General features: G+C 35.8%; 2 protein-coding genes and 1 pseudogene across 4 annotated transcripts in view; 2 read left to right on the forward strand and 1 right to left on the reverse strand.

Annotated features, from left to right (window-relative positions):
• Positions 1-1,089, forward strand: part of Mtmr6 (Myotubularin related protein 6) — a 48,941-nt gene extending 47,852 nt beyond the window's left edge. For all 3 annotated transcript variants that reach the window (XM_053760249.2, XM_053760248.2, XM_053760250.2), the window contains one exon: positions 185-1,089. In XM_053760249.2, the coding sequence (XP_053616224.1) occupies positions 185-207 (23 nt within the window). In that variant the 3' untranslated portion in view covers positions 208-1,089. The remainder of the gene's footprint in view (positions 1-184) is intronic.
• Positions 1,090-1,630: 541 nt separating this feature from the next.
• On the forward strand, positions 1,631-4,734 carry LOC128678616 (uncharacterized). Its single transcript, XM_053760251.2, has 3 exons — positions 1,631-1,849; positions 3,404-3,637; positions 4,471-4,734. The coding sequence occupies exons 1-3, from the start codon at positions 1,660-1,662 to the stop codon at positions 4,662-4,664; spliced, it is 618 nt and encodes a 205-aa protein (XP_053616226.1). The 5' UTR covers positions 1,631-1,659; the 3' UTR covers positions 4,665-4,734.
• A 5,089-nt stretch (positions 4,735-9,823) lies between these two features.
• On the reverse strand, positions 9,824-11,460 carry LOC128678594 (uncharacterized; annotated as a pseudogene).
• Between the last annotated feature and the right edge of the window lie 3,807 nt (positions 11,461-15,267).

The raw sequence follows: 15,267 nt of genomic DNA on the forward strand, positions 1-15,267 counted from the left end.
TTTTTTTCTATTAAGATTCCTTTTCCCCTTTTCTCATCATAAATGATTATCGTCACAGAATAAATATCATTTATTTGCATTAAATAATATATAATATGTTATACTGATACGATAAAAATATTCCTACTTTTTTAAACAGGAACGATGCCACTATCGAAGAATTAATTATGCCTTACCTTTTCAGATCTCGTAACTTCGACAAATTAATGAATGAACAATATTGTAGATAGCAGCTGAAGAGTCTATATTATTTGATTGAAAAAAAAATCATAAGATTTATATTATGTTTGTAATTAGCATCACGATTACTAGACGCACACCAGCACCACCTCACATTTTTATTAACTTCGTTTATTTCTTAGCGAAAATATATATATATTAACAGTTTATGTCACACACTAGATAACGTAAGTAAAATTTTGGTAGAAATCATTATAGTTTTCCAAGTGGCGCTAGTGTGCTCAGATTAATCGTTCAAATTTAAATGAAAGACTATTTAGTCCCGTGTACATATAGTCGCACAATTACATATAGTTTTCACCACAATTAAATAATAAATATTGCCATAGTATCATTACATTCTAATTAGAAATATTTACACAAGAAAAGAACGCTATTTCTCTTTAAATATTGTTGTAATCCTTACGTATTATAAAATAAAAGTCAACTGCCGCGTCTGTCTGTCTGTTTGCTCGCGATAAACTCAAAAACTTATGCATGGATTTTCATGCGGTTTTCACTGTGTGATTCCAGAGGAAGGTTTAGGTGGATAATTTATTATGTTTTTACACGAGCGAAGCCGGGACGGGCTGATAGTTTTTATTAATGCGACTTGTTTAATTTTTCCACTTACTTCTGTGATAAATTGCATTTTTTATATGTTGACGGTGCGACCTACAAACTCCAATCAATTATCTACTTAAAATTCTATCTGTATTACCTATTTTTATTCCGATTTAAAACTATTCAAATCTAGTAACATTTCGGATAATTAGTTTGATTTTGTTTTATTCGTGATTTATGTAAATATTGACATATAAATAAGTAGCAACCAATTAAAGTGTAAAAATAAATATATGTATATCTGCCTGTTTGTTTTTTAATTGATAAAATTTGAAGCGGTGGTGGCTCAGTGGTTGTTGCCGTCCGCCTCTTATCGAAAGGTCCCGGGTTCAAATCCTAGTCGTGCCACATGAGTTTGTGTACCAATATGTAGACTAATTCATAGACCAGTTAGACCACCACTTGTGAAGAAGGTGAAGGAAAACATCGTGAGGAAAGCTGCACATTGGTGGACAGTTAAGTTCACTAGTGTGTATATGCCCTGCCACTAAATGGCCGTAGGTAGTAGTAAAATGTCATATACCTATCTCCTGTGATATTTCTTTATAGTTTTTAGCGTAAGTTTAACGTTTTTTTTAAATAGGTACAAGCCTAATTTTATCCCAGCCTTTTCCTATTATGGCAAAAACTTCTGTTACTTGGATTTGCGGCAGATATTTAGTTTAAAAAACACTAGGCGTTAATCAAATCGCAGAAGTTGTTAAACTCTTAACTTTTATTGTTACTCCAATTAACTTAACTGGGTAATAACGAGAACAATTAAATTTAAACTGTTAGTTTTCAACGTGAAAACTTTTCTTGCCATTTGCCGTTAAAATGGATCTATTGACGTTCGTATTGTTATTTTTTGTCGCGAATGCTTACGCGGTTAAGAAAAGGGACGTGGATGTAGCCGACGTGATCAAAGATAAGATGTTGGGCATAGAGACGGTGCATGACATGAAGATCGACAGAAATACAATTATTTCACACAATAAGGTCGAGCAACGGAATCTGGCGAAAAAGGGCAAGTATATTTAATTGTGAAATATAGGTAAGTTTGTAGACTCTTTATTGTTCGAAGGAAACACTAATGCCCAATTAGTTCGCTTCTAACGTAGTGACGCGCGGCGCGAGACATGGCGCGCCACGGAAACAACCGAACGTAGAACTGTAGTGTGAAAAAAAAAAAAAAGCAATTTTTTTCTAAGTTATTGTTCTCAACTGTTTTACCTACGTGCAATGCCTTGAGCCAAAAACGCTACGAATCAAATGAAAAAACAAAGCCACGTTGTTATATCAAACCAGTTGACAACACCAACTGGTTTAGTGTTTAGTAACTAGTTGCTCCTTGAACAAAAACAGTTGAGTTTCGTTGGCTCGAAAATTTCAACGACTCACCACTAAACACTAGTATTACATAAATTGATGATATATTAGGTAGATATGTATCACTATGCTTTTGATGCCGGCTCCACGCTATCGTCGTACGCGGACAATTGCCGCTTGCCGACGCGAATGCACAAACATTTCGTAGTTAGTATGAGTGCTTTTATTTACCGCAATGAAAAACCAACAATGTATACAGAATCCGCCAAAGTATGGCGAGCTGTTCCGCGATAGTGTGGGGCCGGCATTAAATAAAATTGACAAGAAAATATTTCAATGCGTGATTTTGATTTTAGACTTAGAAAAGTAGGTTTTCAAGTTATCGCTACTCTTTTTTATACAAAAAATATTAGTTACAATATTTAACACTAAAAGGGACATTCGCTATGGGAATTTCGGAGGAAGTTTTATATTCAACTCGTGTTTACGTTTCATCGTAATCCGTCCAATAGATCCTGCGAGATCGAGTAACAAACATTGCTCACATATAGGTACTATACGTTCACATTATCAAACATAGCATTTCTCAGAAAGCGTATCGTATCGTAGCGTAAAGCGCATTTCAAGTATAAAGCTTAGGTATAAAGATAACCGTCCATGCCATCAGCTATGCGTATATATTATACTAGCTGCGCCCTGGGGCTTCGCTTCCGTGGGATTTTCATGAGAAAAAGTACCTTATGTGTTAGTATTCCAGGTTATATTCTACCCGTCTACCACATTTCATAATAATCTGTGCAGTCGATTTTGCGAGAAAGAGAAACAAACATACACACATACACCCTCAAAAATTTTCGCATCCTAATATTAGTAGGAAAGCATTGGTCTGGGAATGTGTTTATATAAATTTCCCCCTCAAGCTCAGGGGGCGTATATTTTGACTTTTATTGATAACTAGCTTTAGCCCACGGCTTCGCACGCGTTAATTTTCCGAGATTAAAGGTCTACTATGTCTTTCTCCATACCTCAAATTAAATGTATGCAAAATTCCAAAAAGATGAGTTGAGTAGATAGAGCGTGAAGAGGAAACAAACTTACTTTCGCATTTATAATATTAGTTAGGATCTGGATTATTACGAATCTGGAGCGCGTCGAATACATTTTATGGGGGGCCCCAGTTTATTTTTGCCTCAGGGCATTCGCATACTTATATATATCCTCCTTACCAGGCATATCCCATATAATATTTCAGCCGAACAAAACAGGGACCCTGACTGGTCCTACAACGCGATACCATCAGTTCTCAGCAGCTACGTGACGGACTTCAAGAGGAACATGAGCGAATGCCTCAAAGAAATCCAACAGAAGGACAAACGCAAAGTAAAACCATTGTCTCCTATCAAGGATTCTCCTATACACGGCGAGTGTCTGATTGCGTGCGTGTTGAAACGCAATGGTGTTATTGAAAATAAGAAAATCCGTAAAGGTCAGTATCTAAATTTTATTTTAGTTCTAGCTGTACCCTGCGGTGTTATGTACACTCGTAATTATATTTAAAAAATACTATTTTATGCACAGTATTGCCTATACAGACTCTTTGACCAAATCCTACGGGAATCGCGTACCTATTTTAGGGATAAAAAGTACCGTATGGTACCGGTACTTTTTATGAAAGTAAGCGAGGAACACGTAATGTGTTGTAGGGACACATTTGTAATGTCGGCAATAATGTATCGCGGTCCGGTTTAGCGTGCGACTAGAGCACCAGTCGTCACGGGACCTCATACGACACACGTCGTTCGTAGTCCTCCATTGCAGTATGATTGTAAACTTTTTTACGTAAACTGTGACATTTGTGACTATATTGTGTGAATGTGAAACAAATACGTCGTCTTGGAAAGCATATATAATTGATCAAGATCCCAGTAGGAGTCAATTCATATTAGTAGAGGGAAAGGCGGATAGTACTTACTCGCCCACTAAGTACGCCCTCTACAGTGTTATCAGTTACCTAGCACAATACCAAATTTCAGAAATAAGAAACAATCACTAACTCTCGCCTTTATTTAATATTAGTGGGATGTAATTCTTTTTTTAAGGTGGCAATTATTTTTATCATTATTACTTTTAGTAAATATAGACAAAAGAAGTCAAAGATTCAGTAGTACCTATCTCTTTTTGGGAAAGACATAGCAATATTACATGATAAAAAACTGGATGAGTGCTTTGTCGTTCATGTCATGTTTTATATATGCACCATAGATAAAATTAATATTTTTCTCTTATCTATGATATGCGCACATATTATATACTTTTCAGAGAACCTTATAAGTTTAGTGAAGAAGTTTTTCGAAAAGGACCACACTATGATAAAGAAGCTTGAAAAAAATCTGGATCGTTGTATTGAAATAAGTGTACAGGCGGAGGAAGAATGTGCGATGGCAGCAAAACTTAACGACTGCACGAACGATCTGATGATTCACAACAAGCGGAAATTAACAATTAATTTCTGATTTTAAACTTCATTTTACAAGAATATTAATATATACATAGTACAAGTCAAAATAAAATATATGTTCTGTGTACACTTATTTTATACCATACCTACTTGTAATCCATGGTATTCCACTCATCACATTATAAATACCTATCTACTTAAGTGAAATACTTACAGATAGGTAAATAAGAACATTACAGTAACTAGTGTTTTTATATCTGTGGAAATACTGAACTTAACAAAATTACATAGATCAAAATTATAAATTCTTTGAAAAACTTTTTCTTGAAATAAATAATGGAATAAAAATTAAAATGCAAATAAATAAATCCGCGCGCAGGACCCTTTCTAAACCTATGAAATAAATATAAAAAACGACTTGTCTATGGGTGAGTAATATCAACATGTCGTCATGTTGCAACATTGTTGCAATCATGTTAAAATTATGTTGCCAACTTAGGGCTTCTCACAGATTTAGGAAGAAAATTAGTGTGAGAGGTGAAAGTCTGAGATGGGAAAGGTTTTTTTCAAAGATTCAAATTTAACTTAGTTGTTTATTTCGTTTTCAGATCATAATATTATAGACAATAAATTGTAAATGAACAAATAATTAATATCAAGTTGAATATATTTATGACTACAAAAAAAAATAGTAATATATAGTATAAAATAATAATAAATATCAGTGTTAGTTCCTTTTTTCCAAATTCGAATTTTTGTATGACAGTGAGTAGTGATTACGTCTCTTTCCCTGGAGGCAGAAATTGTTCCAAACTTAATTTAAAGACGTGCATAAGTACATAAATGCGTGTGTATGCAGCATGAGTTTGCATCAATTAGATTAGTATATGAATCTGTGTCTAGAATAGAGTACGAATTCACCGCTTTTATGAAGGTACATTTTGAACTACCGAAATGTGTAAAATGCGTTTTTTATTCTTCTTGCTCTTAGCTATACTAATATAGGGATAAATATTTTTTGTTTGTTGGCATGGCAACACTCTCATAACTTTTCCGGCGGCGCCAGCCGGCTCGGCCATAGATGGATTAAAATAAAAGGGCCTCCCTCGCAGCTTAGTTTGGCTACCTACATGCTTTTTAGATATTACTCTTGTAAATAGCAATAATGAAACATAGTGATTAGATTCTCGTTGCATTTGTTTCTGTGCACATTACTCGGAGTTTTTGTGTTTGTGAATACCCAACGAATTGTGTGTCGTGCTTGGTTTGGTTTACAGCTACTCTATCCAATTTTGTGAATTGTTTTTATTTTCCATGTGGTACCTACATAATACTTTTTTAATTATCTGTCTGAGATATGTTCACAGATATACTTATGTTTGTAAATCTGTGGATATATTTAATGTGCCACTCATGACAGTCGAAAGTCGAAGTAGACGTTTTCATTTTGTAAGCACCTTATAGGTAACCTACACGCGATACCTAGGTAGTCTGATATCAATAACGCTAGATATGCGTTTGCAGTGGCATGCATTAGTAATTGAACTCAGCATCCCATTCATCTATAAAAGCGTATTTTATGGCCAGGCGTTGCCAAATTCGTTTTGGATTTGCGAAAAGAACATAACCATGTTATAGTGAAAAATTGGTCTTTAGTGAGGTTTTCTTATAATATTGTGTAGCGTGGTGTTAGTTTAATTTGAAGTAAATGTGTTGTTAGTTCCTTTTACGACACTTCGATCTTATGGTGTAAGATAATTGGTAATGTGGTGTCCCTGTGTCAGCCAAATTGTGTTCTTTAATTATCTTCACTCCTAATTAGTAGATGGAATAACACTACTCATTTACATCATGCAAACATTGTCTTTTGTTTGAAAGTGTAAAAAAATAATTATAAAGTATAATAATATTTTTGACTAAAGGTATTAGTCAAAAATAATTTTAACTACAAATTAATTTACAGTCAAAACCCCTATTGAATAAAGATCTCCAGTCAAAACTACTTGGTCAAAATTAGTTTTAACTGAAAATCTTTATTCAATAATTTCGTTTGTTAAGTGTTTTTGATTGGATGAGAGGTTTGACTGCAACAGTGACCAGTGATCATGGTCAGTGGGTTGGCAATGTGTTTTGGGTTCTCGTCTATAAAGTGCTAAGCTCAGTGATGAATACTATAAAATAATTTGAAGTAAACTAAAACACACACAAGTTATTTGCAATAAATACAAACAAAATAACAACATACATAAGACACAAATATAAAAAAACTAAAACTTTGATATCCTTTGTTGTACTATTCAATTTAACTTTTCGGGTGATGATCTTGTTACTAGGCAAATAGATTATGGCGCTAGCGCTGGTATCACCATTTTCATGCTTGCTTTGTGTATATCCGGATTTCTGCATCCTGTGATATCTGATCTATTTTTGGCAATATGCAGGATGGATTTAGGTTTTGGTCTTTTTTCACAAATTAATGTCTAATCTTGTGGTGTGTTTTATAAAATAGATCTCATTCTTCAATGATTAGATGTAGTGTGGTGAGGTTTGAAAGTGCAATAATGGTTATGGTTGGTGTGATGCGGAGGGCTCAAGATATTTTTATTGTTGAAGTGATGTGGGATATTTTTGACCATAGTTCTTTCTTAAAGGGCTTGTTAGAGTCTAGTTTATGTAAGTAATAGTAAAAATGCATAAAGGTTAGTAAAAAGGAGGTGACTAAATGCTAATTATACACTATCGGGTTTTGTTAACTTTTCACCAAAGGACAAAAACTTCTTTGAGAAATTCATTCACTGTATAATATTGTATTTTATGAAATTTGACAACATTTGTGTCTTATTTTGCTTCAGTTCAAACAGTTTTAAATATTACAAATATTTCATTCTTTATTTATTAATGAAATATGCATAAAGGCGGTTTTGCGTTTAAGGTCTGGATAGAGGTGGTGTTGTACTTTTTTTATTTATGACGGACGAGTGTCCATCTAAAATCAGTAGAATCCTGCCATGTGGCTTAAGAGGTATGAAATGTTCTGTTAATCATTTATAGAAAAGCTCATTGTTTATATAAGCTGACTTTTTTTTCATGAAGACTTAGCCTATTGGAAGTCAATCCTCAAATTCAGGTTTTTTATTCACACCTTTTATTATAATAACTGGTGGAAGAAAATTACCAATAGCATTGTAACACCCAACGATCGTCATAGTTTCTCGTTTCTCGGCAGCTGTGACTGGGTTGACGAGTTTTGCTCCTTTTTTTGCTACGACTTTTCCAGGTTTATTGCATCTTTAATACATACCCAATGTTAACTTGTTGTATTTTTAGGGATAAACCAAATATCCCAAATTGTCGGGATATTTGGTTTATCCCCATTGTTTTTTTGGCCGTTTCATCGAAAGCTGACTCTAAGTCTTATCTAGTCCAAGAACATACACTCATTCCTTCCTTTTATATTTTCGTGGCATAGAACTGCTAAAATTAACAAAATGAGTCATATAAAAGCAAAGGCAGCAACATCCAGTTTTGGAAAATTACGATGAATGAAATTATTCGAATAGTTCGAATATTGCCATTATTATGCTTAAATCGTATATCATTGCAGTTAAATAATAAGTATAAAATGTTGAAAAATACAATGGTATTTCATTATAAAGTCAAAAAATTGAAATAAATAGCAATTAATTATGGATGTTGCTGTTTTTGCGCCCATATCTGAATCTTGCTGTTTTTGCTTTAACTCGTTATGGATGTTGCTGTTCTTGCAGTGCTTGGTTTTTAGGTAGATGAACTATAAATATTTTGATACTTTGCAAAATATTTACGAATGCTACGTAGGTAATAAAATGTAATAACTTAATGTTATAAAGTATTTAATTTCAAATGACAAGTAATAGGAACATAATAAAAATGTTGAGATGCAACTTAAAATAGTAATAAAAAAATAAGAGATGACAAACGTGGAACATTATGTAATTTTCACACATTCATGTCTTCTATTGCTCACATTCACACACTTCTCTTTCTTCATCAGTAGTTGTAGACTCATTTAACATAAACTTAAAATACGATAATTCTTAATTTTTCTGCCAGTCGTCACCCCAATAGCTTTTTAAAAGTGTTAAAATATCTTTTGAATCTGATATAACACATGTTGGGCTAATTTTAGATGGATTTAGCATGGATGTTGTTTTCCCTATTTTACAATCATTTTTACACACTCCATCATCAGTCTTATAATGAAGATGTCCACCAATCAATACATTCCCGGCTCTTTTAGAACGCCTGAGAATGAAGCGTTTGCATAGTTTAAACTAAGTGCCAGTTTCCAACAAGCTTAAACACTTCTTGTGCAGCTGTCTTCCAGTCAAAAACTTCACAATTAGCTCCGGATTTATATATTACAATTTAGCATAGTGACAGTGCTAAATTGAGATATTATATCCAAATACTTATTGTCTTACTTCCTTTTCAATTTGAGCAAAAACTATCGGGAGGTATATACGAGCTATTTATGTATCCGGAATAACAAAATTAAACAAACATATATTATTACATATGGTTTTATTGTTTCTCGAAGTATTCTCCGCGATGATCTATGCACTTCTGCATACGATGAAACCAATTTTCAAAGCACTTTTTCCATTCTGATTGAGGTATGTCCAAAACGTGTGTTTTGAACGCATCAACGGCCTCTTCGCGGCTCGAAAAACGTTGACCACGTAATTTATTTTTAATGTTTGGAAATAAATAAAAATCATTGGGTGCCAGGTCGGGGCTGTACGGCGGATGACCCGTCAATTCAATCTTTTGACCCTCCAAAAAATTATTTGTTTCAGCCGACTTGTGGCAGCTAGCATTGTCGTGATGAAGTATGATTCTGCGTTGTGGGTTGTTCTTTCGTATTTTTTCAAAGACTTCTGGCAAACAAATGGTGGTGTACCATTCAGAATTAACCGTCCTACTATTCTCTAGTGGCACTGTAGCTACATGTCCGTTGATACCAAAAAAACAAGCGACCATTTGCTTTAAAGTGCTTCTCGCACGAACAACTTTTGTTGGATTCGGTTCATCTTGAAAGACCCACACCGTTGACTGCTGTTTAGTTTCAGGGTCATAAGCATAGATCCAGGTTTCGTCACCTGTGTAGATATTATAAACAGCTTTTGACGTGCCACGGTTGTATTTTTTTATAATTTTCTTACACCAGTCGACACGAGCCTGTTTTTGATCTACGCTCAAGTTGTGCGGAATCCAACGCGAACAAATTTTTTTAACAATTAAATGTTCGTGTAATATCGCGTGTATACTCGTCATACTAATGCCCAGAGACGCCTCTATCTCGCGGTATGTAACATGACGATCTTGCATTACTAATTGTCGCACAGCATCAATATTTTGTTGTACCACTACCGATTTAGGACGACCCTCCTTAATTTCATCCGTGAGCATAGACCGTCCACGTTGAAATTCCTTAAACCAATAATACACAGTGGTTTTCGATGGTGCTTCATCTCCAAAAGTTAAAATCAGTTGTTCGATGCACTGTTTTTGAGTTAATCCACGCCGAAAATCATAATAAATCATCGCGCGAAAATGTTCACGAGTTAAATCCATGGCAATGAAGACAAGCTATTTTCAAAATTGGCGCCAATTGAAAAAAACAAATGACAGGGACATGAAAAATATTTATTCTCTAGCCGAAGAGTTCTATTTTCAAATGTTGTAATTACTTTTTAAATATTCTAGAATTATTGGCCAGTTCCGGATACATAAATAGCAGCCCTCGTAGGAATGTCCCACTACTGGAAATACGAACTCTATTTCTTTAACGTTTTGTGGTGCTTCGGTTAACCACTTTTATAACATTGCAAGCATTATAGTATTCTTATTTTGGCCCGCACACCCATCCGAAATTAAACGCACTTTTGTGATACCAGACCAATCTGTATTTTGTAGCCGATGGTACATGGCTGACGCTATTTCATTTGCAACTTTTGGATAACTCTCTTCAGTTCAACAATAAGCGAAAACATTTTCAGGAAGTAACTTGCATTTTGAGGAACCTACTGTAACGGTGAAATTATAAAGGTAGACATTTCGCAAGTAATATGCAATAATGCTGATCTGGAACTTTAAGTAAGTTGAGGTTTTTATGTTTTAAGACCTATCCTTTCTTCTTTAACCTTTTCGAAGAATGTCTTAGCTTTTAATTTATGTAATCTTTGAGCAACCATTAAGTCCAGGCGTGCTTTGTCGTCTTTTTCAACATTGATTTTCTCAGAGAATTTCAAGCAAGTGGCGCATACATCGGTTCTTGGAGTGCCAAACGAAAGATTATATTTTGTGGTGAAAATTCTTCGGAAATATGATTTTTTTACCTGTAAGTCAGACGCGGTTTCAGAATTATACTTCTTCCATAACTTATTGATTGATAACTTTGAAGAAAGATAGCACCTCTTTGTATTTCCGCGACAATAATGTGGTTCTTTACACGGTATTTTATTGATAAAGCCCATAATTGCCTCTCGTTTGGCCGTGAATTTCATGGAAACTCGATCGCCTCCTCTTTTTTCGGTTAATAGTTTTCCATTATGGAAATACTCTTTCATAATACTTTGTACCCGGTACTTTGTAATTTGGAAAATGGTCAAAATATAGCGTTGACAAACTTGTAACTTCTTCTTTTCTGATTTGCTATAAATGTAAAATTTAGTTTGAAATAATTGGTTCGCATTGTTCGAATTACCATTACGACGGCGACGCTTTACAGCAACCGGTGTGCAAAGTTTTAATAAAATAGCATCTTGCTTCAGTTTATCTGGTTGTGCATAAAAAGTGTCAAAAACATGTTTAACTCATTTTTAGAGAAATATTTTCTTATTGGCAGGGATTTTGCTAAATACCTTAAACAAAATATACAAATTAAGCATTTTATCATAAAACATTTTTGTACCTGAGCCTTAAAAAAACAACTTGCCCAGTCTCGAAAGATCTATTGAAATAATCCATATCCATACTCCCATAATATTATAAATGCGAAGTACGCTATTTAAATGTGTACTTTATTTCGATATCAAAATTGGACTTGCACTGCAAACTGGATCACTTACTAGTTCCAATATATCTCTCGCATCTATTTTCAGAAATTCGTATACCTTGGCAATAGTTTCTCGAGTCTTAAACAGTAATACGTAAACGTCAACAAGGATGTATTTTTCGTATATAGAATCATAATAAATATTAATTACATCTAAATTTTGAAAATATTTACCTGACTCTTTAAATATTTTCTCCGTGAAGAACTAGACATTGTCCTAAACGACTGTACCCGTAAGAAAAACCGATAAGAACACGTCTTGCTCGGACGACGACTGACGCGTCACTGCCACACGAATAAAAGTTGTATATTTACAAGCGCACGCACTCATAGGGCCGCGCGCACAACTGAGTTGAACTATCTGTAAAGAATAATCTGAGTATCTGCATTACTGACTGGCTGTCCTTAAATCTCTGACGTTAAATTGGCCACCCAAAAAGAAGGATAAGTGAAGATGATACTAATATTGTTTTTAGATTTGTCAAAAACATATTTCAAGAGGAACAGATATTGCATAGACGTTGACTATGGTTCTCATGTTCATACCAAAGAAATTTATAGTTGTATAGAAATATCTCCCACCATGGCGAGCCCTTGAATCTTTTGGTATGTTATGTTTATATCAGCAGATACCTTCCATGGGCCCTGTACTGTGAAGTGGTTATCATGACCTTAAATACCCAAGTCTATTTCTATAATAGCAAAATAAATATTTGGGTCATATATTCAAGGATAGTCTTAAATACTTCCTTGATTTTAGTTTAAAATATCGAAAGGTTGACCGAGTCCTTGAACTGTCAGTTTAGGAACGTGTTTCAAAGTGTGTTTTTAGCTTCAATATGACACAAAGAGTAAATTAAAAACTATATGGGAAAAGAGAGCCCTCTTGCGGGATATTCAAGTAGGACGGAATTGATACGTGATTTAACGTCATCTGGTATTTGGAGTGGGAACTAATTTTATGCGTATGTGTGCGTGTGTGTATGTATACATTTAATATACTACTACAAGCACGATGTTTTCTTGCTTTTCATAACCAGAGATATGATTGTTAAATTGTTATAGGTATTTCCCTTGTTTTCGATTTAATAAATTAAAAACAAGTTAAATACATATAACAATATAACACAATGATGGTAAAAAATAGAATAGGTGCATAGTAAGACTTTACAGATGTAAAATAAAAAACCAGATTTAAACAGAATTAATTTTATTTTCTATTTTTATAATTTTTATGTTTGTTATAATATTTTTGCGCTGCCGTCTTTGTTACATCGTCACCATTATATTTTAATTTTCCGGACAAAATTCGATTGACGCTGCGACACCAACTATATATTATTACATTGAGTGTGGTGTTCAGAAATATATTTTGTAAGAGGGGTAAACTAAATAGGGGAGATATTTAACTTAAACCCACGATAAAACAACAGACATTTATTAGGACAAAGAAATTATTTAACAATGTGTAATATGAATGTAAGTTACGAAAAGGGGATACAACAATTTATCAAGATAGGGAGTCTTAGAGTTTTCGCATACAATCGCCCGCTATGCAGTTCGCTAGCGAACCAACACATCAGTCGATCATACGCGGGCAGCCTATGTTGAGCGCACGAACGGGCAAGTAAGTGACCGACCTAAGTCGATGCGAGAACCGTCCCGATTGCACGCCAACGCAGACTGGCGAGCTACGCGCAGAATTTCTATTTATATGCGCGTGGCTACTCGGCGACGTGTGCGGCGGGGCGGTGGTGTCTCACTGGCGGCGCGCTGCTGGTCAACCGGCTCGCTGACGTCATTGAGGCGGGCTTGTTGTGTTACAGTCTCCCCCTCTGGTCCTGTAGGCGGCCCGACACGAGGACCAGTTGCTGTTTCGGCTGTAGTGGCTTGCTTTCTCGGGCGGCCCCGTCTGCGCAAAGGTCTTTCAGGATTAGGTAAAGGAGAGGCTGAGCCTTGATAGGGGCTCAGCGCAGAAGCATGATAAATACCCAGAGGTTTACGTTCTGTTGGTTGAGCGACTTCATAAGAACAGGGCCCATTTTGACGCAGAATGACGTATGGACCATCCCTTCGCGGTGCGAACTTTGCAGATTGGTAGCGCGCTGCGTTGCTCAGGAAGTTGGTAGCCACCATCACCAAGTCACCAGGCTGGTACGCAGGGGCTGGTCGCCGATGTTCATCGGTGAACTTCTTTCTTCGTTCTTCCTGGTTTTCTTGTACTTCTCTGGCTTTTCTTAACACATCTATTAACAGAATTAGTTTAGGTGTTATTTCGGGAACGAAGTTTTCATTTAAAGCTATTTGGCGGACATCGTGAGTGATATCATCTGTTGTTCTTAATTCCCTACCGAAGGTAAGGTATGCGGGTGTATGTCCGGTACTAAGACAGTTTGCCGTGTTCATGGCAAAACGTATGTTAGGAAGTTTCTCTGCCCATGAGCGATGATCATCTTCAACAAGAATTGCAAGCTGTGTCTTTAAATCTCGATTCCGTCTCTCGACTGGGTTTGTCTCTGGATGGTAAACTGGTATGAATGCATGGTTGATATCGAGACAAAAGGTTAGTTTTTGCATTACAGAGCTAACGAATTGTGTTCCATTATCACTAATTAGTCGTCGTGGTATTCCGTAACGCAGGAATATTTCATTTAGCAGCACCGTGGCACAAGCGTCGGCCGTTGCCTGTTCTAAGGCAAATAGTTCCACCCATCGAGTAGCAAAATCTTCAACAATGAAAATCCAAGTCATATTGTCTGTAGTAGGTGGGAGTGGTCCAAATAGGTCGAAAGATAGTGTCTCAAATCTTTGGTTCATAGGAGTGGTTTGTAATAAACCGGCAGGTTTCAGATTGCTTGGTTTATACCGTAAACATTTGATGCAGTTTTTAACATGTTTCTCTATTTCCTTTCTCATTCCTTTCCAGTAATATCTTGCAGATATACGTTGAAAAGTTTTCTCCGCTCCATAATGACCAGCTGTCGGATGGTCGTGGTAATGTTTTAATATAGCCGATGTTTCATGCTGAGGTATGACTAACTGGGCGGTGTCTTTATCATTGTCTTGTAGATAGCGATGTAACATGCCGCTATTCACAAAATATCCCTTGTTAGACCAATATATTCCATCTTCATCTTGTTTGGGTTTTTCAAGCGCGTCCAGGATTTTCTTTAGCTCGGGATCTTTCCGTTGTTCCAGCCTTATATCTGCTCCCGATCGCCGAGGTAAGTCAACAGAGACCACGCAGACCTGCACATTTTCAACTTCTTCAGAGCACGGAGGTCTGGACAGGCTATCGGCGACAACATTGGTTTTTCCTGGCACATATTCTATTTTCAGGTTATAAGGCTGAAGTTGTAAGGCCCATCGTGCCAGTCGCCCTGTAGGAGACTTGATGGACATTAACCATCTCAGAGCTTGATGGTCAGTCGCTACCACCAGCGAAGATCCTTCTATGTAGCCTCTAAATTTTGATATCGCCCATACTACTGCCAATGCTTCTCGTTCAGTAGTAGAATAGTTTCTCTCCGCCTTGGTCAGCAGTCTACTGGCGTATTCT

The sequence above is a fragment of the Plodia interpunctella genome, chromosome 20 (assembly GCF_027563975.2).
Source record: "Plodia interpunctella isolate USDA-ARS_2022_Savannah chromosome 20, ilPloInte3.2, whole genome shotgun sequence".
Classification (NCBI taxonomy): domain Eukaryota; kingdom Metazoa; phylum Arthropoda; class Insecta; order Lepidoptera; family Pyralidae; genus Plodia; species Plodia interpunctella.

Bases quoted from the DNA above. Each gene is read 5' to 3' on its own strand.
- LOC128678616 (XM_053760251.2), top strand. From the start codon at position 1,660: ATGGATCTATTGACGTTCGTATTGTTATTTTTTGTCGCGAATGCTTAC. The intron at 1,850-3,403 runs GCAAGTATATTT...ATAATATTTCAG, and splicing joins ACGGAATCTGGCGAAAAAGG to CCGAACAAAACAGGGACCCT. The intron at 3,638-4,470 runs GTCAGTATCTAA...TATACTTTTCAG, and splicing joins AAATAAGAAAATCCGTAAAG to AGAACCTTATAAGTTTAGTG.